The sequence below is a fragment of the Bos indicus genome, chromosome 3 (genome assembly GCF_029378745.1).
Source record: "Bos indicus isolate NIAB-ARS_2022 breed Sahiwal x Tharparkar chromosome 3, NIAB-ARS_B.indTharparkar_mat_pri_1.0, whole genome shotgun sequence".
Classification (NCBI taxonomy): domain Eukaryota; kingdom Metazoa; phylum Chordata; class Mammalia; order Artiodactyla; family Bovidae; genus Bos; species Bos indicus.
In genome coordinates, this window is record NC_091762.1 from 28,371,982 (window position 1) to 28,397,213 (window position 25,232).

A 25,232-nucleotide genomic window follows, 5' to 3' on the forward strand; every position below is an offset into this window, starting at 1 on the left:
ATAATTGAGATTCTAAAATAAATAGTCTAAACTTGCCTCTTGAGTGACTGAGTGCCTGGTCTCTGTGTGTGTGTGTGTGTGTGTGTGTGTGTGTGCACGCGCGTGCACAGTGATAGACCAGGGAAGACTGTCCGCCTTCATCTTTGGAATTCCTAATTACCCACAGTGCTCTGGGCCCTGGAGACGGTGCGCTCTGTGGGTCCTTTGTTAGCTCTGGAGTAAATTTCCTCAGCGCGGGGTTTTGCTTTTGTTCATGATGTCATGGTCAAATAAGGCCTAAAAGAAGAAACACTAGAAGACTGAGAATGTTGCGAAATATAATTGTATGAGAATTAAGTGACTTTAGGGAGACAGCAGGTTTTCATCTCCCCTGATCTTTCCTCCTGAGGAAATGAAAGAGCTTGATGAAACTCCTTAAAGAGAGCTTTAATGCCTGTCAGCCCCTTATTACAGTTAGCTGGGAATTCCCTGGTGGCTTAATGGTAAAGAATCCTACCAGTGCAGGAGACACGGGTTTGATCCGTGGGTCGGGAAAATCCCTCGGAGAAAGAAATGGCAACCCACTCCAGTATTCTTGCCTGGAAAATTTCAAGGACAGAGGAGCCTGTAGGCTACAGCCCATGGGGTCGCAAAGAGTTGAACACAGCTGAGCGACTAAACAACAGTTAACCAGCCCATTGACATTCTGACAGTCTCCATCAGGCGTATATGATCTGTATAATAAGTGCCCAGTTGGGGCTGGGATTGTTAAAGACATACACAGGAAGTAGCTAAAATAGCCCAAAGCCTCCTGGCAAACACATACATGCAAATAAATTTTTCATTTCCAGCTCTTATCTTAGCCTCGGGTTACCTAGGATTCGCATGTGCTGCATGCCTGGGCAAAGCTGGGCTGCGTTATCTCTTTCATGCCTTGAGTCAGATTTTCTGAGTGTGAAGTCAGCAGACAAGCCAGGAAATGTCAGCACAGAAGAGCGAGGGAGCTGTCACTCGCTCCCTCGAGGGGTATGGAGTGGGATGGCATCTGATGTGCCCTTGGGACTCGGTATCCCCAGAATGTGCTGGCTGCCTGTGATCCATGTTTTCTTGGAAGCAGGGTGTTCGGGGTGCAACAGTTTTTGCAGTGAAATTGAAGTCCAGCTGCTCAATAGAAATAGCCAGATGCTGCTGCTGCTGCTGCTGCTAAGTCACTTCAATCGTGTCCGACTCTGTGCGAACCCATAGATGGCAACCCACCAGGCTCCCCCGTCCCTGGGATTCTCCAGGCAAGAACAGTGGAGTGGGTTGCCATTTCCTTCTCCAATGCATGAAAGTGAAAAGTGAAAGTGAAGTCGCTTAGTCGTGTCCGACTCTTAGTGACCCCATGGACTGCAGCCCACCAGGCTCCTCCGTCCATGGATTTTCAACCAGATGGCTCAATGGCAAAGAATCCTCCTGCCAATGCACAAGATGCCGGAGATGCAAGTTCAATTTCTGGGTTGGAAAGATCCCCTGGAGAAAGAAATGGCAACCCACTCCAGTACTCTTGCCTGGGAAATCCCATAAACAGAGGGGCCTGGCAGGCTACAGTCCATGGAGTCACAAAAGAGTCAGACATGACTTAGCGACTAAACAACAGCAACATCTCATGGACTCTTTAATGAGTAAGGGTGGCCTTCTACAGGGATTTTTACATTCAAGTCCCACAGCTTGTCCGTTATCCCTTTTTCATGGAAGGATGAATTGCCTGCCTTTTTTAAAGCCCTAGAACACTGTGTCTGTTTAGTCAGGATTTTTCCCAGGTCTTTTTCAGGGCTGTGGATGTTTAGCTGGTCTTAATTTCTGAAGTTACATCTGAACTGCATTATAGACTTATGTATTGTAACATTGCTTGACCTGTTGCTTGGAAAACGTACCACACACTGAGAGGAAAAGGCCAGCTCAAGAAGAGCTGAGGATAGTTAATCTGATAAAGCAAATGGAATAAAGAGCTTGGATCCCAGTTGGCTCTCATTGGCAGCGTTTTGTTTTCATTCATGTATTCCATCCCAGGTGTTCATCTCGATCTACAGTAGGCTGGGGGCCTTGGTAGGCACTGATATTATTAGATGTAAACCTTGATTCCAACCAACCCTAGAGTTCCCCCTTTTCCCCAAAACTTCTGTCTGCTCTTAGTCCCAAGTATGCAAACAATAGCCAGGAAAAGCCCAGCACAGAACTGAAATGGATCTTTTTCTTGTGGTTTAAGAATCAGCCAGTTGGAACTAAGGAGATATTTTCTTAGGGTTGCAGAAAAGTATGAAAAACTATTGGATTGTTTTTGGCGCTCAAATGTAGATCATAGATATATCATTAGTATTACTAAGCTGATGGGATACACTACAAGGAGTGTTATTTAGTAGCACATTCTTGCAAAAATGTATTGGCTTCAGCTCTGTTATGGAAAGCTGCTGTGTGCTTAGATGTCTTACCTTCTACCACATTCGTGTCATTGTGATTACCCATGTTATGAAAACCTCTCTATGGCACTGACATTGCATAGTTTGTGAATCCACAACTTATAGATCCAGTCGGGCAAGTACCATGACAACCGTGTCCCACCACACACCCCAGAAGGCTACACACATTTGTAGCAAATGCTAATTGATTTTGAACCTCAGGGTCAGCACCATGATGATTTCTTCCTTGAGCTGCCTCTCTGGGCAACTGCTAGGAAGAGTTTGTAATTTATCTGCGAATCTCCAAAAGAGCCATAGGACCATTACTCTTTTAGAGAAATGTGGCAAGACACTTCAGAATTGTCAGCATTGAAACTTTCAGTCAAAAAAAAGAATAGCGGTTTTGCTGAACCTGAATATCTTCCTAAGTCCTGTTGCCAGATGCTCTATTTTCCTATTGGTTGTGCCAAAACCACTAAATAGTTAAAACATGTCAAATCATCTCGAAACGGCCAAAACTGAATTTTTTTCCCCAAAGAAAGAGTTCCCAGTCAGCAAACCTCACAGTCATATTCCATACTAAAAAATGTCTGATTAGGCTAAAAATTATAAAAAGAGACTTTCAATGTAAAAGATTTCAGATTTTCTTTGTGTATAGGCTCAGAGTGAGAACTAACAGAGAGAGGGAAGAATTAAGGGGAACAGTTACAGCAATGAAAACCACAGTGACAGCACCAACACTCATTATTACACCCTCACCAACATGTTCTTGCTGCCCAACCTCCCTAGTGAGTTTTCCCAGCTCACAGAACTCCAGCAGGTGGAATTCAGGAGGGAGGGGGCTGAAGCTCACGCCATCTACTCTTGCATTTTGATGTGATGTAAGCTGGTCTTAGGACTAGCCGTTGGGTCCCAGCACCTGTGAGGGATGAGTGGTCTAAGAAGTCTTTTTGTCAAGCATCCTCCAATTTTTGGTCTTAAAAATGTCAGCAAATAGTCCTTGGGCTTGATAATAAGTTAATCATAGCTCCAACACCAAAGACCATTTTAAGTGGCATGCAAGGAGTTAAAAAAAAAAAACTTTCAAAATTCACAAATGTCAATTATACCTAGATAATTCTGGGGATAGAGTGTGGGAAGGGAAGACAGGGACATCGTCCCCTCAAGAGTCTGTGAGCTGTATGCTCACACATTCTTGTTGCCTATGGTGTGACCATACCTGTACTTTATATTTTGTGAGATATGTTCATTTCTTGATCATTTTTCTTTATTGCTAGCTCATCAAAGCCAATGTCAAGTTTTCCATTCATCCTGTGCAGCCATGACTCTCAGCCCTGACTTTTCCTTGGGGTCACCTTGGAAGCTTTACAAAATATAGTTTGTATTTCAAAACTGACCAAAATATCACTGAGACCTTATGAGAGTGAAAGGGAGGCTGAGACAAGTGTCAACAGAGAGGGCCATACAAACATGCTCAACTTCAGGGGGTCTTCAGAAGAACCTTTAGCTCCAGCTGACTCAAGGCTGATTGATCTTGGGTTTCGAGGCATGATCTAGACATAATGTTAATTGTGATATGGAAAGTTATGGTCAAGCAGGCAGCCTGCAGAAGTACTCTGACTCTTGAGTCGTCACTCTCTCTCAGCCCTGGTTCCCTCACTCCAGGGGGAGATTGCATTTGGAGGGGTTCCTGAGTGGAACCCTCCAAAACAGTGCTTCTCAAACTTAGGTATGCATCAGTATCAGCAGTAGGGATTAAAATTCAGATTTGCTGGGTTTCACTAAACATGGCTAGGCCTATGGTAGAGCCTAAGCATATACATTTCTAAGAAATTCTGAGATATTGCTAGTATTATGGTAGACCTCACTTTGAGAAACACTGCTTTAAAGTCTGAGACCCAGCATTATCCTGGTCTAGAAGGAATACCAGATTACAGCAGTATTCCTTCATGCCCTGAAGAAGGAATAGAATGTGGTCCTGAGATGAGCTGGCATTTATTTCCATGCATTTATAAAAGTGAAAAAGCTCTCTGATTAAGTGATTACTGCATGAGAAAAGACAAGGTTTTAAAAATAGATATGCATTTGGGGCTGTTTGTTCCTAATATCATTGTATTAGAAATTGGTAATATTTAAATCAGATTTAATTTTAGAGCCCCAACCTTCACTAGCATGAGACTAAAAACAATGACAATAATATCTATGGCAATCACTTAGTATTTCATTATTCTGGGCAGGAAATTGTTGTCTCCAGTAGCAAACTACCTGTACCTACACTGAAAAGAGAATACCAGAGGAGATGCAAGACAGGCTCTCAAAGATAGCAACCAGACATCTAGATGTGGTTGGCAGAGGACCCTGGCATGCAAAGGGGGCTATTGTGGTTGATCTACAGCCCATCCCCCAAGAAGGCAGTTCTGCCTAGGAGTTGTGGAATGTTTGGTTTAGACTGACCATCCCTCCCCTTCAAATCAGCTAGATTGGAGGCCACCCTGGCATATAGTGGAATATATAGAATGTTTTCAGAGAGAGTCACTGTTACTTCCCTGATTGTTCCCTAGATTAAAGTAGGGGCTTTTGTGTCACATTGGAAGGTATAGTCAGCAGGTAGGCCACAGCAGTGAGTTCTGCAAGCTCACAAGTTTCTGCTATTGCTGTATAAGACCACCACATACTCTTCTCACCCTCCCCAACACCCCCTCCTAAGCCATGTGGGGCTTCTGGGCTCTGTGATAGCTTTCCTTCCCTTCTTCCCTGATGAACTCCTATTCATCCTTAAGAACCCTGCTCAGATGTTACTTCCTCTACGACCTGGCCAGATAAAACAAATTCTTCCCTCTGCTCTTTCCCACATCATGTCAGAATTATCTATCATACTTAGCACATTGTGCTCTAAATGCTGCTCATGTATTTGCTTTCCTCACCTCTAGCTTCTTTGCTCTTGTATGTTGTGCTTATGTCTCATTCTTCTCTGTGTCCCTAGTACCTAGCACAGTGGCTGGTGCAGTGCCTGCAAGTTTAGAGTTTAATCAATGAAATAAATGAATCCCAGTGTTTGTACAGAAAGGAAAGCATTCCTTAGATGCGCAGTATGGATGCAGGCTGGAAATATTAGTGCCCATAGAATCATGGCAATCAGAGCTGGAAGGGACCTTAGCTAGCATCCCTATTGGTTCCTCATCTGTGGAGAAAGATCAGAGATGCCTAAAGATACTTGGCGACTTGGGCCAGGACAAAGTTCTGTAGTTTCCAGTCTGGTGATCAGTCAGATTTGGCCAAACACCCAGTTGAAGGGTTTGTGGACCAGGTTGATCAGATCCTGTTCCGGTGAGCGATGGAACCAGATCCCAGAATGCCCACCTCCTACCTGGAGGACCTGCTGTCCTCCCCCTCCTGTGCTCAGTTCAACTGTGATTCAGGCCTTTGCTACAAAATCTAACTTTTTTTAGTGTTTGAGTAAGTGTTCATCTCTAGGTCTGAACCCCAGTTGAGGTTTGGAAGCTATTTCTGGTACTTCTGAAGAAAAAGGATATTTTAAGTAGAGTGGGTAAGAAAGAGAAAAGATAACATCCCAGTCCTTAATTTCACAATTTGCAGCCACAGGAAAATCACTCCAGGCCCTTTCCACCACCTTGTCATCCAGCTCCTCTGCATGATCAGCGATTTGGGGGCCATGGTGGCTTCACTGACCTTTGCTTCGATAGTACAAGCTGAGAGTGGGTGTTGCAGGGAGACTGAGGAGGGGGTCCACACTGGGAAAAGGCATGCTGGGAAATGGGGGTTGAGGGGTTGGAAAGATAATCTAGATAGGAAAGATAAAGGTGTCATTTGGAACTCCCCACCTACAATAACATTCTACAGTAGACATTAATATTTCACTCGCTCATTTGTAAAACTATCTCATGTCACCCTCCAGCTTAAAGCCTTCTGCTCCCTTCCCATTGCCTATAGGGTAAAACCGTAGTTGTCACTACACTCCTGCACACAGAGTTGCTCACTACATTCTTCTCTCTCTCCAATTCATTTCTTAGGTCTCTTTCCTACATGCTTAGCATCTTTGACTTGTTTCTACCCCCCAGGACCTTTGCACTTACTGTTCCTTCTGCCTGAAATGCCATCTCCCCAATTCCTTCTCATCTTTCAGATCTCAACTTGAAGATCATTTCTTCAGAGATGGAAGACCATTTCCACTAAGCATCCTGTTTTCAGTGGCCCCTCACTACACCCTGCCATCACCCTCTATCATCCTATCCTGCTTACCTGCAGGGCATGTGGAGAATATAAGACGTTATGTTGATTTATATGAGACTGTAAACCCCATGGATTATAGACCTTGTTGATCTTACTCACTGCTGGGTCCCTAGCACCTAGGACAGTATTTGGTACAAGGTAGAAATATATGCTCAGGAAATATTGTTAAATGAATGAATGAAGTGCCTACGTATCAGATCAGTTGCTCAGTCATGTCCGACTCTTTGAAACCCCATGAATCGCAGCACACCAGGCCTCCCTGTCCATCACCAACTCCCAGAGTTCACTGAGACTCACGTCCATCGAGTCACTGATGCCATCCAGCCATCTCATCCTCTGTCGTCCCCTTCTCCTCTTGCCCCCAATCCCTCCCAGCATCAGAGTCTTTTCCAATGAGTCAACTCTTTGCATGAGGTGGCCAAAGTACTGGAGTTTCAGCTTTAGCATCATTCCTTCCAAAGAAATCCCAGGGCTGATCTCCTTCAGAATGGACTGCTTGGATCTCCTTGCAGTCCAAGGGACTCTCAAGACTCTTCTCCAACACCACAGTTCAAAAGCATCAATTCTTCGGCACTCAGCCTTCTTCACAGTCCAACTCTCACATCCATACATGACCACAGGAAAAACCATAGCCTTGACTAGACGAACCTTTTTTGGCAAAGTAATGTCTCTGCTTTTGAATATACTATCTAGGTTGGTCATAACTTTCCTTCCAAGGAGTAAGCGTCTTTTAATTTCATGGCTGCAGTCACTGTCTGCAGTGATTTTGGAGCCCAGAAAAATAAAGTCTGACACTGTTTCCACTGTTTCCCCATCTATTTCCCATGAAGTGAGGAGACAGAATGCCATGATCTTCGTTTTCTGAATGCTGAGCTTTAAGCCAACTTTTTCACTCTCCACTTTCACTTTCATCAAGAGGCTTTTTAGTTCCTCTTCACTTTCTGCCATAAGGGTGGTGTCATCTGCATATCTGAGGTGATTGATATTTCTCCCGGCAACCTTGATTCCAGCTTGTGTTTCTTCCAGTCCAGTGTTTCTCATGATGTACTCTGCATAGAAGTTAAATAAACAGGGTGACAATATACAGCCTTGACGAACTCCTTTTCCTATTTGGAACCAGTCTGTTCCATGTCCAGTTCTAACTGTTGCTTCCTGACCTGCATACAAATTTCTCAAGAGGCAGATCAGGTGGTCTGGTATTCCCATCTCTTTCAGAATTTCCCACAGTTTATTGTGATCCACACAGTCAAAGGCTTTGGCATAGTCAATAAAGCAGAAATAGATGCTTTTCTTGAACTCTCTTGCTTTTTCCATGATCCAGCGGATGTTGGCAATTTGATCTCTGGTTCCTCTTCCTTTTCTAAAACCAGCTTGAACATCAGGAAGTTCACGGTTCACATATTGCTGAAGCCTGGCTTGGAGAATTTTGATCATTACTACCCTGTGAGATGAGTGCAATTGTGCGGTAGTTTGAGTATTCTTTGGCATTGCCTTTCTTTGGGATTGGAATGAAAACTGACCTTTTCTAGTCCTGTGGCCACTGCTGAGTTTTCCAAATGTGCTGGCATATTGAGTGCAGCACTTTCACAGCATCATCTTTCAGGATTTGGAATAGCTCAACTGGAATTCCATCGCCTCCACTAGCTTTGTTCGTAGTGATGCTTTCTAAGGCCCACTTGACTTCACATTCCAGGATGTCTGGCTCTAGGTCAGTGATCACACCATCGTGATTATCTGGGTCATGAAGATCTTTTTTGTACAGTTCTTCTGTGTATTCTTGCCACCTCTTCTTGATATCTTCTGCTTCTGTTAGGTCCATACCATTACTGTCCTTTATCGAGCCCATCTTTGCATGAAATGTTCCTTTGGTATCTCTGATTTTCTTGAAGAGATCCCTAAGGGAATAGAAACCTACCATTGCTTCTAAGAACTACAACCTAAAACTGAATAGAACTTTTTCTCTCATTGTACAAGCTCCCTAGCTCCTGATTCCTAAAATGTGTCTTTGCTAAACTTTGATCTCTGAGATTGTCATCCTAGTTCTGTAAGAGCTCTGTTATCTGTCAAGTGGTTGTCTTGCTTTCCACCATGACTTGGTCTGGAGTTTCATCAAGGCACCAGCTTGTTCTTCGTTGTCAGGACTTTATCTTCTGAATAATTTACCTTAGATATACTGGTCCAGAGTTGGGTATGCTATATCTGTGTGTATGATGTACAAAAGGATTCCATTTTGATGCTGGATTAGGGACCTGTTAAGCCAGACTCTGATGTGGGACTAGAAGCACCTACACAGGGCATAAGATCAACCATAGACTGTGTCCAGGGAGAAACCAAGAGTTCTGGCACCAGACTGAGAGGTGGGTGCCGCCCCAAATCTGGGCAAGGTCAGGCCCCTGGCAATTTTGGTAGCTGAGCTCTGGCTTCTTTGGCTCTGATGCTGGCAGAGTCCCAGCACTCAGGAAAATGAGGTTTATCCTCTTGCTTGGGGCACAGCTACCCATCTGCTAGACAATGTACTGAAGCAACCATCTAATGCCAGCTCTCTCCTCCCACAGAGTCCTGGCCTGGGGTCGTGCAGTCCAAGGGGCTGGATGGCATGCTGGACCCAAGCTCAGCTCAGCGTCTGGGCCCAATAACGGCTTTTCCAAGGGAACAGCTTTCTGTCCTGGCCACACTAAGGTAAGCACCTGCAGGGCATCTGGCTCACCAAGGTTCCTAGTTCTAGAGATGCCAGGCTAGCTGGAAACAAGCCTGCGGCTGAGGATGGGACTTCGGTGCTAGCTGTCAATCAGAAGGGGCCCGGGTGGCTCCTAGTGACGCCCTACATGTGGCCCTCCTAGCCTGTCTGGAGAGAATGTCACTCTTGCTTTCAGGCTGGTCCCACAGTTTTCAGGGACATGATTAGAGACTGAGCCACCCTCCCTGTCTAAAGGGTCAGAACACAGGACCTCCAATAGACAAACAGCACCAGTCAGACCCTCCACACAGCTCGTGATCTGTCTGAACAAGTGATCTTAGGAGACTGAAGGTCCCTGATCACTCTTCATGCCCTTGACTGCGGAGTGGAGGGTAGGGAGAGCTCCAAGTCTGGAAACAAGGGTGATCTCCACTTCCACGAGGCTTCTGCCTGCAGTCAAGATATTTACTCTTACTGTGTCTCAGTTTCCTTCTCCATAAAATGGGAAGAATAAAACCCACCTGCCAGATTTGTTGTGCTGGGTAATGAGACAATTATGCCCAATAAATCGATAAGATGTAATTATGATCTCTCCTCATTCATTTTGAGATGTCTCTAAGAATTCAGGCAAGTAGATTCTGTTTCCATTCTGCCCTGAAGTAGACGATAAATCCACAGGTGCCCACACCTGCTAGTGGTTTCTGACTGCATTCTTCTGTCATGGACATTGTAAGTGCTTTTGGATCAAGCCTGCATGATGCTGAGAAAACCTGATAAACCAGATAAAATAATTAAGTATCTAATTACTCCCTGGATCTGGATTTATGGCTTCAGGAAGGTAAAACTTATAGCCTGCTGAACGGAATTTTCATTTTGATGTTGGAGGCTGAATAAATGCAGCCCAGGATCCATCAGTTATAGTGTGTGTGCAGCCTCAGCCCTCTCGCCTCCAGAACAGCTGAGGCAGAGCAATGCTAAGTGCCCGCCTACAGAGCCTGCCGCTCACCAGCTGCATAACCCCAGGTCACCGTGCCTCTCCGAGGTCCATTTCTCTCCTCTCTAAGATTCAAGGATTGGACAGGATGTTGTTGTTAGGTCACTAAGTTGTGTCCAACTCTTTGTAACCCCATGAACTGTAGCATGCAAGGCTTCCCTGTCCTTCACTATCTCCAGGAGTTTGCTTAAACTCATGTCCATTGAATCATTGATATCATTCAACCATCTCATCCGCTGCCACCCCCTTCTCCTCCTCCCCTCAATCTTCCCCAGCATCAGAGTCTTTTCCAATGAGTCAGCTCTTTGTATCAGGTGGCCAAAGTATTGGAGTTTTAGCTTCATCAACAGTCCTTCCAATAAATATTCAGGGTCGATTTCCTTTAGGATCGACTGGTTTGATCTCTGTGTCCAAGGGACTCTCAAGATTCTTCTCCAGCACCACAATTCATAAGCATCAATTATTCAGCACTCAGCTTTCTTTATGGTCCAGTTCTCACCTCTGTACGTGATTACTGGTAAAACCATAGATTTAACTATATGGACCTCTGTCAGCAAACTGATACCTCTGCTTTTTAATATGCTGTTTAGGTTTGTCATGGCTTTTCTTCTAAGAAAAACTGCAGGAAATGCAAGTTTTCAGGCCCCACATCAAACCTACTGAATCAGAGACTCTGGGGATGGGCCATCCAGTCTGTAGTTTAATAAACCTAAAATCAATGCAGATTCTAATGCATTGAACCTCTGGACTTGATCAGCTCCCACATGCCTTCCAGTTCATGCTTCCCCATAATAAATTCAGCCTGGGAGACGCTAGCAGAGGAGCTGGATTTTATACTGTCAGTGCCTTTCTCTGCGGCAGCCTCAGGGATTTCTCCCTGGGAAGCTGAGGGGCCCTAGAATTCCTCTCTCACTCCACGCAGGCCCCAACAACCAACTGTGTCCCAGTCTTTAGAGCTGAAGACAGCAGTCAGTTTACATTTGGAGTGGAGGCCAAGTGTAAAACACGAAATGACTCCTGACCCACACTCTAATGTGGCGAATGAGATGGAGAAGGAGGCTGGATTTTCTCAGCCACAAGGATTTCCTCTCCAGCTAGCATTTCGTGACCCTGGTTCACCAATGTAATCGCTAGTCTAAGAATCACTAACAGCTCCCTCTCAGCACTCCTCCAGCCAAGGCAAGGATTCTCTCACTCCCTCTACAAGGCATGTCCAAAGGCATGCTCAGCAGGCCTTCCAGCGCCGTTGGCCGTCCTGGCCACAGAGATGGACCAGTTACTTAGCTCTGCCCAGCAGCTTCACCACCTATTCAGGTGAGAACATCTATGTGATTGCAATCACGTGGTGCAGGAAATTTCTCTTATTACTGGAGTATGTGAATGACTGGAAAACCACAGAATGTACCTCCAGCCCAGAAGAGGGCAAGAAAGCTGGGTGGGCCTTGAATAGATGGAAGAAGGCCCCCGGCGGGTCCCCCCACTCTTTGTCATTTATCTTCCATTCTCGTGGGAGCAGGACAAACACAGACATTCACACATTAAACAGAACATGTTCCATCCTGCAAGCCCCTAATTGCATCTTCCCCAGGTAATCATTCTACTCACAGGTCTCTGCTTAGTGAAACCCCAGTGAGGGCTGTCACCACTTCAGAAGTAAGGCTTCAAAGTTTGTTTTTAAAAGTAAATAAATAAACCCCTCCCTGGTTCACATCAACCAAGGAGAGAATATTCTTTTGTGAACTGTGCCTTGTACTTTAAATCACTAGAATAAAATACATACTAATTTTTTCTTTTCTTTCTTATCTACTCATTATTCTTTAAACAAAAGATTTTTTTAAAGAAGATTATAGGGGCATAATATTATGAGTAAGTCAATTTAGAAAAAAAAAATCCTTTTGCTCTAAGGCCTAAAGGAGAGATATATTTGCAACATTTTAAAATCTTAATGAAATAATAAAGCAATCTCTTCATGATGCAAACCTCCATTGTGTTCAAATACCCCCAGTGAGTACAGGTTAGGGGCTTCCCAGGTGGCCAAATGGTCAAGAATCTGCCTTCCAATGCAGGAGGTGCAGGTTGGATCCCTGGGTGGGGAAGATCCCCTATAGAAGGAAATGACCAACCCACTCCAGTATTCTTGCCTGGGAAATCTTATGGACAGAGGAGCCCGGCAGGATACAGTCCATGGTGTTGCAAAAGAGTTGGACATGACTTACCAGATAAACAACAACCACAACCACGGGTTACCTTGACAGTGTATTGAGGAGCAGCATTAGACTTTAAGAACTCTGTGTAGTCAGTTGAGTAGAACCAGCAGAGTTTTAGGCAGAGCAGAAAACTTTATGATTGCTTACACTCAGAGTGTCAAAGTTGGAAGATACCATAAACAGATGGAGAAATGAAGGGACACAGAAGGAAGAGACTTGTTCACACATTCAGACTCTTAGAGGTGGAGCTCCTTGTGAGGGTTAGGTCACCTGCACTGGAAAAGATGGATGGGATGCGCGTCTGCCTCTAGGGACTTTGCCCTTTAAAGGGGAGGATAAGAGTAGAATATAATGCTGTAAGAGAATTTTAAGGAAATGCTTCTCCTTTATGGAGAAGGAAGAGAGTTGGTCTCTCTGAAAACAGGAAAAGCTCCCCAATGGACGTGGCATTTAAGTTGACTCTTGCGGCCAACAGGAAGGACTCTGACCAGCAGAGGCGGGGAGCAGGAAAGGCACTGGTTGGTGGGGGATGGGTAAAGGGGAGAATGCCTGGCACAGAAGAGCCTGAACTGAGGGCAGCGGCGGGGAAGCACAGAGCCGGCACAGCCTGTGAGGAGATCTGTTTGCCAGGAATGCAAAATATGTGGAGGGAGTAGATGGAAGGCAGGGTCTATCTGCCAGGCTGAGCGGTCCTAGTGGCTCCCTAGACAACTGCTCACCTCTGGATGTCCTGAGCATGGTGATGTGATCAGAGTAGTGCTTTAGCAAGTTAAATGGAGCAACCAGGGATGGTAGGCAACCAGGACATAAGTTGGGAGACTGTTGCATGACCTGAACCAGAAACACAGAGGTGAGGACAAAAAGCACAGTTTCAAAAGATGACACTAAAACAGACAACAAGGGCTGGATGAAAGGCAGAGAGGAAAAAGCAGAGTCCAGTGAGGAGCTGAGGCCGGGAGCTGGCAAATGAAGCAAATGGTGGTTCCAGTAATAGAAAACAGAGATGCAGAGAAACATGTTTAGGAGGATGGGGAGAGAGGCTCACAAGAGATAGTAGCTGTGAAACTACTTTCACAAATCATCAAGTGGCCCAAAATGGGGCAGCTGCTTTTGAGTAAGGGAGAAGGCAATGGCACACCACTCTTGCCTGGAAAATCCCATGGATGGAGGAGCCTGGTAGGCTGCAGTCCATGGGGTCGCTAAGAGTCAGACACAACTGAGCGACTTCACTTTCCCTTTTCACTTTCATGCATTGGAGGAGGAAATGGCAACCCACTCCAGTGTTCTTGCCTGGAGAATCCCAGGGACGGTGGAGCCTGGTGGGCTGCCGTCTATGGGGTTGCACAGAGTCGTTCACAACTGAAGCAACTTAGCAGCAGCTTTTGAGTAAAGAGGAGAAAGGAGAGGATGGTGGTCCTAGTGGGGATGTTGAAAATGAAGATTCTTGTTTTGGACGGCTTGGTTTTAAAACATCGACACCCGTGGGGAGTTGCTTATCACGAAACTGGGAGTTCAGAACTGGCTTTCAAAGGAGAAATTGGACCGAAGATCCTGGCATGGGCATCAGCTGCACAGACATTTCAGTTGACTCTGTAGAAGAGGATGAGCTCAGCAAAGGGGAGACTGTAGAATGAGGTGAGAGCCTCTGGTAATGGGAAATAGGGAGAGGTATGTCCCTTATTAGTTGGTGATGGACAGGGAGGCCTGGCGTGCTGCAATTCATGGGGTCGCAAAGAGTTGGACATGACTGAGCGACTGAACTCAACTGAACTGAACTGATGTCCCTTATTATCATCAAATAAATTTGATGACTACATTGTAGTCTTTTCATTTCCCTATCCAAACTCTTAAGTATTACTAATATGAATATGAAGGGATGAATTTCCATTTCATTTCTTCTCCCTCCATCTACCTGATAAGAGATAACATTTCTGAGAAGCAGAAAGAAATGAAACAAGAAAGGGAGCAAAAGCCAAAGACTTGAATTAGCAGCCAACTGACTAATCAGCTGGACATTTATCTGGAAGACCATTAGCCTGCAGAACCAGTGACGGTCAAAAAGCCAGATGTGTCACTACCTCCTCTGCATGGCTGGCTGGAGAACTGGAGCAAACACAAACATTTTTTGAAGTAACCAAAGAGAAAAGAATTTGGTGGTTTTATTCTTGGTATCTTACCAAAGAGCTGTCTAGCAGCTGAAGAGAAGCACATTACCGAGAAGAAGAATGCACTGTTTTAAAACAGATTAGGAATGCACCATGTGGTCATATGCACAGCATCCAAAAGAAACCAGGCGTCGTGGTGGAAAGAAGGCAGATGGTGAGCTACTGCGGACATCCCCATTCACTCTCTCACTCATTCTCCTTGTAGAGTTTGAGGACCTTCTACATGCCAGGCACTGCACATGGCCCCAGTAAACTCAGATGGCACCACTTCCAAAGTGCTCTGAGGGAAACAGACAAGTAAACCATGATTCACAAAACAAGGAGGGGTAGTAGGGTTAGGCCCAAACCATTAGAGCAAAAAGGGGTAGAAAAAACCATATTTTTGTTTGTTTATTTTTTCATGAACAAGTATCAACTTTTATTCAATTAAATTAACTGACGAGAGAACCAGTAAGATGTTATGACCAAGTCCAAGGAGAATTCAAAGAATAGACATGTAAATGTAAACACTAAAGAATATTGAAATGAATTTGCTGAAATGCTACAAAATTGGACAGCAGCCAGAGACAATCATGAACAGACAATAATCGCCCCCCCCCAACCCCGGACAATCACATACATTTATATCATTTTTCTAAGACTTACACAGTTGAATATTAGCTTAACAATAGTCGATTACAGAGAACAGATGGGGAGCCCTCAGCAGGAACACCCTGTGATTGTATTTTTCTCATTTTTGATGCCTCTCATGACGTTTCCATCAAAAAAAGTAAATCTATTAAATCTCATCCACTAGCCATGCAGGTGGATGAGACAGGCTCTGTCCTCCAGGACCTTATATACAACTGGTGGGGAGATAGTCTCAAATCATTAGGCTTGAAAAGAAGCCTGACTGAAATAAAACTATGTGCTATGAAAAGACGTGGATGGAGTGTGCTTCAAGAATGAATTAGCAGCAATATAACTGAAGAAAATAAATCCTTGATCACAGGACATTGGAATGACTCAGATGTATAAGCACCTATTTAATCCTAACAACAGCCCTGTTGTTAGTGTTTGTGGTGGTTTAGTTGCTAAGTCATGTCCAACTCTTTGCAACCCCATGGACTGTAGCCCATCAGGCTCCTCTGTCCATGGAATTTTTTCAGGCAAGAATACTGGAGTGGGTTGCCATTTCCTTCTCCTGGGGATCTTCTTGACCCAGAGATCAAACCCATGGACTCATGCCTCCTGCCCTGCAGGTGGATTCTTTACTGCTGAGCCACCAGAAAAGCCCTGAAATAGTGTTTATTGCCTGCTTTTCATCATTGAGGAAATCAGAGCTCAGAAAGATTAAGTAGCTTTCTGCTAACAAGTAGCAGGACTAGGAATCCAAATGAGTTTTCCTAACCCTAGATCCAGTGCAGAGTTCTTTTCATTACACTGATTTAGTAGAAAAGAACACACACACACTTCTGAACTTGAGAATGGGGAGAGATGGCTATTGGTTGGGTGATCTGAGAAAGTCTCAAGGAAGCAATGGTACCCGTGCCAGGCTGGTAGAGTGGGCAGAGAGCAGAATGACCTGGGGGAGAGATATGGGAAGGGAGTGCATTGGCAGTTTAACACCCTGTCTAGGGGGTGCCTCTAACCCTACCAGGAAGATCTGGGGAAGCTTCCCAGAGGAAGTGACATCTGATACACATCTGCAAGTGTGTGTAGGAGCTCACCAAAAGTGTGCTCAAGAACAGAGCTAGTTTCACAGCAGGTTGCCCTGGGGGTGGTCGCTGGTAGGCAAGTCAGTGCAGTTGGGTGCAGAGTCCCATCTGGCAGGAGCTCAAAGGGGCCTGCACTGCTAGCAGGGACAGATGATTTACACTATTTGGTCTATTCTTACTTAAGATTAAATGATTTTTGAAAAGACACACTTAAGAATGAAAGAGAAAGTGGAGGAGGAAGGAAGGGGGGGAAGGGTAGACTGGCTTAGTAGGGGGTCAGGTTTAGATTCTATTTCTGGTTCAGTTTTTGTAACTGTTGGCCTATTAATTCATTTCTGTGGATCACTTTCCTTGCATATGAAAGGGAGATAGATGATAAATCCTAATCTAAATCACAAGCTAACAAGAAACTTGAAGTGAATGCATTTGAAAAGCTGAGAAACATCACTCATGAAAAGAGAAAACATTATCAATATCATGCTTACAAGCATGCACCGGTGGCTGAATAGCTAGACTGGCTCAGACGTCCCAGAGCTATATACTTTTTTTTTTTTGCCAGGCATGGATTGGCATGTTTGTGGATTTTCAATCATCAAATCTCAGAGCTGACCTGGTGCTCCTACCTGCAGAGGGTGGGTTCAAGGCTGAGGCTTCAAGACAAATCCCCAGCAGCCCTTCCCACTGCCTTCACAGGGGTTCAAACCATTGGGCAGGGCACAGCGCTGGGAGAGGTGTCAGACTCACCCTCCCCAAGCCATTCTGCTGCACACACACCACCTGCCCATGGTGACTGCCTCACTGGGAGGTGGAGAACTCAAAGGATTCTTTAAGCAGTGCTACCAAGTTCATACCACACCACTGGGCAGAATTTCTGGGACTCTGTGCGTCCCTTCCTAGAAAAGCCCACCCCTTCTGGATGAGGTGCCCAGATGGCCAGGTTGTCTGAGCCAGCCCTGTTTAAGTCTGTCATCCTAGTGTAACAGTCGTAGCATCGCCTTTCACTCTCAGAAGGGCCCCAGTTTGAAATTCCAGGGTCACCTTACCCTTAGCCACCAGGGGAAGCCTCCTTGTCATCCTCTGGGAAGGTCAACTCCAAGGGACCCAGAAACCACACTCAATCAGCACTCAGCGCCTGGTGGAATAATCCTCCTTTCTGTTTCATTCCAGGTGCATAGCGTAATGTCCATGTTGTTCTACACTCTGATCACAGCTCTTTTGATCGGCATACAGGCAGCACCGCACACCGAGAGCAATGTCCCAGCTGGACACGCCATCCCTCAAGCCCACTGGATTAAACTTCAGCATTCCCTTGACACAGTCCTCCGCAGAGCCCACAGCGCCCCGGCTGGGCCGATAGCTGCCAGGGTGGCAGGGCAGACCCACAACATCACTGTGGACCCCAAACTTTTTAAAAAGCGGCGACTGCGTTCACCTCGCGTGCTGTTCAGCACCCAACCCCCACCCGTGGCCGCAGACACTCAGGATCTGGACTTCGAGGCGGGCGGGGCCTCCTCCTTCAACAGGACTCACAGGAGCAAGCGGTCGTCATCCCACCCCGTCTTTCACCGGGGGGAGTTCTCGGTGTGCGACAGCATCAGCGTGTGGGTGGGGGACAAGACAACGGCCACGGACATCAAGGGCAAGGAGGTGATGGTGCTGGGAGAGGTGAACATCAACAACAGTGTATTCAAACAGTACTTTTTTGAGACCAAGTGCCGGGACCCCAACCCCGTGGACAGCGGGTGCCGAGGCATCGACGCGAAGCACTGGAATTCGTATTGCACCACGACCCACACCTTCGTCAAGGCGCTGACCATGGACGGCAAGCAGGCCGCCTGGCGGTTCATCCGGATCGACACGGCCTGCGTGTGTGTGCTCAGCAGGAAGACTGGGCAGAGAGCCTGACCTGCCGCAGCCCCCAACCCTTCCCGGCTCCCCTCTACACTCTCCTGCGCCCCTCCCTACCTCAACCTGTAAATTATTTTAAATTATAAGGACTGCATGATAATTTATAGTTTATACAGTTTTAAAAAATCATTATTTATTAAATTTTTGGAAGCAGCTTGTGTGCTGGCCCTCCAGTCATTCTGCCCAGGCTGACCATCCACAAGTCTTGGTTCGGAGGCTGCAGGGAGGAGGGTCCACAGTACCCCCTGGCTTTCTCTCAGTGTGAGTGTGCTCAGTCATGTCTGACTCTTTGTGACCCCATGGACTGTAGCCCACCAGGCTCCTCTGTCCATGGGATTTCCCAGGCAAGAATACTGCAGTGAGTTGCTATGCCCTCCTCGAGGGGATCTTCCCAATCCAGGGATTGAAACCCCATCTCATGTACCTCCTCCTTTGCAGGCAGATCTTTACCACTGCGCCACCTGGAGTATCTTACTCTTTCTCGCAGACACACTTGTAACCCTCACCCACCCGTCACTCCCAGCCAGCCGTGCCACTTCGGGGAAAGCTAACTGGATTCAGATATTAGCCTAAACTGGGCATGATTAGGAAGGGACATCTGTCAGATTGCAACTTTGTTCTGCATTCCAGAGCCAAAGATACCTAATCCTTGGATTACCAGCCCAGATTCTTGAGCCTTGATTGCTTCACTGGGGGAAATTCATGGAGCCTCATTAGAAGGCAGATCCCTGCCGGGCACAGAGCTACCTCCCACCTCAGAGGGGCCCAGGCGGGGTCCTGGAAGGATGGATGGATAGGAGGAGACTTGCACTAGATGGATAGGAGGAGACTTGCACCAAAGACTAATGAGGCAGGCTCTTTTTGTGAGAGGATGATCTGCTTTTTTTTTTTTTTTTTTTTGCTGAAAAGCTCTCTCAAAGAGTTGTAACAAAATAATCTCAGGAGGCCTGTCAAGGTAGATCTGATTACATGTTAAGATTGCCTTAGTTCTAATAGCTGGCCCTCAATTTATCCCCCGGTGGCTTCCTGCAGAAAGACTCCATTCCCCCAGAAAACATGATGACCTCTAACACTCCTGCCACCCATTCATGGCCCCACAGCAACTTCCAGTGGCCCCAGCATCAGTCCAGAATCACAGGAGCCAGAGACCAGACCAAAAATAATTTTTTTTTTTTTAAAAAGAACTTTTTAATTCCTACCTGGGTGACTTCCACAAGTGACCAAAGGTGGATGGGGTCATGGGACCTGCGGAGAAGATGACAAAGATGAGTGAGAACCAATACAAACAGTGGGGTAAGGGGCAGAGGAGGGGTGAGGACTCTGCCCCTCCCTGACAGAGAATACTAGACAAGAGAAAGACAGGGGGTCAGGGGGTCTGATGATGGGGAGCACAGCAGAGGAGGAAGGTGTGTCATCTTTACCAGCATCAGGATCCCTGGGCCTCTAAGAAATCCAACACCTTGGGTAGTTTCCTGGGTGGTTTTGGCTTTTTGGATTGTGTGTGTGTGTGTGTGTTTAAGCTGGGGGTGTTCTCATCCACACTGGCTGTATCAGGAGAGTCCTAGAGATGGTTGGAGGTGACAGGGACTCCAGGTACAGCCTGGAGCAGGGCTCTGTCCATCCTCAAGGTACCACTCTCCCCTGCAACATTTTTGTCTGTTTTGTGTTTTGTTTTTTCCCCAAAGGCACAGAATTTTTTCACTTAGAGCACTTACATAGGGATGAAAATTTTGCTTTCCTACCCTTACTCTTCCCCCCAGGGTAAAAGGCTGATCTAGTTTTTGTAACAGGCCCAAACGGCCCCTCTGATTAAAAAAAAAAAAATAGAAAAGTAAATGGTGGTATCCATTCATCTGTAACTCTCCCTGTTCCCCTGCCTGCCCGCCATCCTCAACCCAATCCAAACAGGGCAAATTAGAAACATAGTGAGCTTTGGCATGAGAGACATTTGATTAGGGTGAAAGCATAATGAAATGGGCCCTATTTTTCCTATCAAAGCTACTGCAATTGGAATAAAGATTTATGTACAAGAAACACCAACCAGAACATTCTGTGCTGAGATACTTGTTCAGATAAAGGCTGCAGGGAGGCAGCCCTCCCGCTGACCTGTGACTGTGGCTTTGTCCTGGGCTCCAAAGCCAGTGGCCTTGGCCTTCCCGGCCCTTCCTACAAACAGTTCTGGGGGGAGCCCTTCCTCTGAGGGCCAGACAGGCCTCTTGGGTCCTGAACGTGGGGAGAGAGGGGGGCATTCAGGAAGCATCCACAGGGAAGCAAGTCTATGTTTGTGAGCAGCTGCACCTTGTGGAGAGTCTGGAGAGCCACCACCAGCCCTGTAGGACCCTGGGGGTGACTGGGACCCCACTGCCTGCATGGAGGGAAGGCAGTGTCCAACTGCTGAGGAAACCAAGGCTGGCAGCTGGGTACGAGAAGGCGCCCCCTCTCCACTAACAGTACGGCCTCCCCCAAAGGCAACATTTGCTCTAGGCTGAGTTCTGGAGTCCCAGCGTGGGAGCCAAACTTTTCACACAATGAGAGGGGATGTGAGTTTGGCTGAAAAGACTCAGAAAGGTCCAAAAGCAACCCAGAGCCTGGTGGCTTCTAGAGTTTGTATCCATCCCTCAAGAGCCACACAGCAGGGAGCTCTGGCTTCCAGACCAGAAGCTGCCCCCCAGGGGCTTGCTTGGTCACCAGAGCCCCAGACACTTGAATATGTTGAAAAAACAGTTCAAAACTGACCATTATATCCTGCCCAAGCACAACACCTGCAAATTCCGCAAACTTCCACTTTACTTGCCTCACTGAGGTCTTCTTAACTGGGGTCCACAAAAGCCCAGATCCCTCTTCCCTCCAGCACGCCTGCCCCCAAATGAGTGCAGACCGTGGCTTGTCCACAGGCTGACATGGCCCAGCCCTCCTGCTGAGGCTCGTGCTCCCCTCGGCTTGAGGCAAGATTCCCAGTTCTGGGGGACAAGAGCCACATTTTGACATGTGGATTCTAGTTTACATTTCAAGTCTGTCCCCGTGACTTCCCTCTCCCTCAAGCACAGCACCAGCCTCCCCTGGACCTGCGTTCCCTCCTAACAGAAAACTTATAATGGGGACACAGCTGTTGAGCAGACCTGAGCAGAAGCGTGGGCGATCGAGACCACAGGATCCCCCTCAGTGGTAAGCTCAGACTTGCCGGGGTCCAGCCGCAGCTGATCCAGGGTATTCGAAGGAGAGATGGCATCGGCGACCTATTTATTTAAATATTCATCAAAGATATAAAGAGTAATAGAATGAGGATAGCTCAGTGAGGAAATTCAGTGGAGAAAAGAGGCTGAAAAATTCAGCCAGAAGGTGAGAGAAAGAATGACATGGGGAGACCAAGTTTCGGTGAACAAGGCCCGCACTTTATTTTCCAAAGTAGTTTTTATACCTTAAGTTATGCATAGAGGATAATGGGGGAAGGGGTAGAGTCATGCAGTAAGCCAGGCTTTCTTCCTGCAAACTTATCATATGCAAAAGTTTAGGTGATTTGCATCATCTTCTGGCCCGGAGGCCTCTTAACATCTTAAGACCCTTTCTTCAGAAAACTTATTTTTCTCTAAAGGTGATTAGTCAGGTGCCACCCTGCAAAAGCATGAAAGTTGCATTCCTATAGGGCAAAGGTGTGGTGGGCTACAACAAGAAAAAGAATTAACTCAAGGGTCCAAGGTTACAAACATTAAAGCTACTACCTACACCAATTATATTAATCAATACACTGCCAGGGACACAGCAGGTAAGGGACATGGAAACTTAGCAGCAAACATTGGCCCAACAAGGGAAAAACCCTTCACCAATACAATTTCTAATCAATCTTTTAACTGCTCAAAGGAATCTGTGTTTAGACAGTTTAGAACATCTCCTGCCTCTCACAGTTGGGAGGCTCTGAACAATCACATGTGGCCGGAAAAACCTATTCAGGCAGGCTAGAGGACTTCCAAAGGAGTTTGTAGGTTGAAACACTGTCACACCCAGGAACTTTATTAACTGGAGCTGTAAGTTAACTCTTCTTTTAGAGAGAGGTAGTGGGGGACAGCCCCCCATAAAGTAAGAGGTGTAGGTGAGAGCACAAAGCAGAAAGTAGGCAGACTCTGGTTTTGGGGGTAGATGCTCGAGAATTTCCAGGGGGACTCCTGAGGCTCGATCCCGCCTTTGCGTATGCCGAGCCTCCTTCCTCATGACCTTTGCCATGGGCGGAGCTCCTGCTCCCGGCATCTCCCCCTTTTTTATTTCTTAAAACAGCCAGATTCAGCTCAGGTGCGAGCTTCTGAATGTTCTGCCGAAGAATCCTGACAATACAAGGAAGAATGATTATGAGAAGCAAAATTAAAGCACCAACAGATTAGACAGAATGTTTTTTCCTGAAATGAAGTTAGAGAAAGTGTGAAAAAAGTCATTAGCTGCTCCAGCGGTGGTAAAATCCAGTCGAGAGTGTTCCAGGGTCTGTATTTGATTATGACGTTTCCCTAAGTCCAGGCCAATGTCAGAGCTGTTCCAAACACCTGAGATATGATTTTTTATTTTTTCCCATTCATAATCTGTCTCGTTTACCTTTAAAGATGTCACACATATCCACCGGTAATCAGCGTGGCAAGACAGAGCCATTTTCACTTTTAAAGCCTGTAACTCAGTCCCAATATGCATTATTGCCTCTTCCAAGGCATCTACCCTCATCTCCAACTTTCTGTCTATAGTTTCCTGTGTTGCTAGAGTTAGAGAAACATTTTTAGACATGGTATCAACATATTGGGCAGTATGCACTTGTTGAATCAATGATATTGCTGCCACAGTAACAGAAGTAATTGCTGCTATTAAAGCTGATATTCCTAAAATAAGTAAGCCCACAAATCGCCGTTGTTGCATTAAATCTTGTAGTTGTTGTAGTACAGCAAGACCAATAATTATCATATCAACAAGTGGTTACATCATAAGATAAGGTGGACGTTGTAACACTACAAAGGAGCAAACATTATATTGAGGGTTTAAACAAGATGAGAGCATGCATTGTTCATTAGTCACTACATTGGGTCCACCAGTGAAAGTCATATGTACATTAAGTTTTCCAGAATCGTTGGTAAAGAGAAAAACATAAGGAGAGGGTAGACAAGCCAAAACAGAATAAGTAGAATTATTTTCTGGTTGGAGTTCGCGCTGCAGCAGCCCCGTCGGTCTAGCCAGGATCTCGATGTTTATCTTGCCTCCCCTTGCGGCGGGCTTCTTTTGTGATTGAAGCAATGGGGGAACCGGATGTCTGGGGGACTGCAACACGGCGAATCAGCCTGTCCCAGATCTAAATTGGAGAATCTGCATCCTATGGAAAAATACAAGCACATCCTCGACTGCTAGTTAATAATGGGTCAGGACCCTTCCATTGTCCTGAGAGGAGGTCCTTCCATTTGACTAATGGTTTTGCATTCAGTTGCTCTGGGCACCAATGGCGAAGCATTGCGGTAGTTCCGGCTGAATCAATATTTAAAGTATTTATTACGAAAAGTGCATGTTGCAAGATTTGATGGGGAGAACTATACTTAAACTCCCCTTCTTTTAACTTTTGAATTTGGATTTTTAATATTTGATGTGCTCTTTCCACAATGGCTTATCCCTGTGGGTTATAAGGGATGCCTGTATTATGTTTGATTTGAAACTTTATACAAAATTCCGGAAAAGACTTAGACGTGTAAGCAGGAGCATTGTCAGTTTTCAAAGCTTTTGGCAGGCCCAAATATGAAAAACAAGTAAAGAGATGTTGTATTACATCTTTAATCGCCTCTCCGGTACGAGCAGTTGCAATAATAACGTGAGAAAAGGTATCTACAGTTACATGAACAAAGGACAGTTTTCCAAATGAAGAGACATGAGTTACATCCATCTGCCAGTGTGCATTAGGTTTGAGACCGCAAGGGTTAACTCCCATAGGTAGACTATTATAAACAGTGGGGCAGTGTAAGCAAGAACGCACAATCTCTCGAGCAGTCTCTCTGGGAATTTGGAATTGATATCTTAAGGCAGTAGCATATTGATGATGAAGCGAATGAGAGGCTCTGGCCTCCTCAATCACAGTAGCCACTGTGTTTCTGGTTAACAAGTCAGCCAAATCATTAAAGGCATTTAAAGGGCCGGGCAATCCGGAATAAGCCCAAATGTGTCCAGTGAAAAATATTTTATTTCTTTTCCAAATATGTTGCTGTAATTTACTTAACAAATAAAATACGGTAGTCTTATTTTCAGGCAAAACCAGGCAGTTTCAATGTGTGGAAACAGCTTGACTACATATTGAGAATCAGAATAAAGGTTAAATTCCTCATCTGCAAACATAGCAAAAGCCTCTATGACTGCTGTTATTTCAGCTCTTTGAGCTGAAGTTTCCTGTGTTTCTAAAACCTTTTGGTGATTTTTAGTAACTATGGAGGCTTTACCATTTGCCAACCTGTCAGTAAAGGCTATCTGAGCATTTGGAATAGGAGACTGTTTACATCTGACAGGAAAAATAACTGGATGTCTGGATATAAAATTCAGCAAAACATGTGAAGGTAAATGATGCAAAAATTTGATCAAAATAGTTTCCTATAGCAATCTGCCAATCCTCATCAAACATTAAAAGAGCATCAAGTTGTTCCTTATTATATGGAATTACAATTTCTGATGGCTCTTTACCAAATAATTCAATGCTCCACTTTTTCCCTTTAATATCAAAGTAGCTATCAATCCTGGACAAGAAGCTGCTACTTTTTTAGTTTGAGCAGGAAGATGGACCCACTCTAGGGGGCCGTTTTGCCATAAAACCAATTTTTTGTCTGGCCACCCCAATTACACCTATGGGGGTTTTATGGCAAAGGAATTGTCAAGCAGTTGTCAACTTAATTTTTAAAATTTACATTTTAACAACATA

At 45.6% G+C, this 25,232-nt stretch overlaps 1 protein-coding gene across 4 annotated transcripts in view; it reads left to right on the forward strand.

Moving 5' to 3' along the window:
• The window catches only part of NGF (nerve growth factor), a 58,553-nt gene extending 40,084 nt beyond the window's left edge, over positions 1 to 18,469 (forward strand). For 3 of the 4 annotated variants that reach the window (XM_070785869.1, XM_019956747.2, XM_070785867.1), the window contains exons 2-3: positions 9,224 to 9,347; positions 17,576 to 18,469. In XM_070785869.1, coding sequence (XP_070641970.1) covers positions 17,588 to 18,313 — 726 coding nt within the window. In that variant the 5' untranslated portion in view covers positions 9,224 to 9,347; positions 17,576 to 17,587 and the 3' untranslated portion in view covers positions 18,314 to 18,469. The remainder of the gene's footprint in view (positions 1 to 9,223; positions 9,348 to 17,575) is intronic. The other variant, XM_070785868.1, reaches the window with a different exon arrangement.
• The last annotated feature ends 6,763 nt before the right edge of the window (positions 18,470 to 25,232 follow it).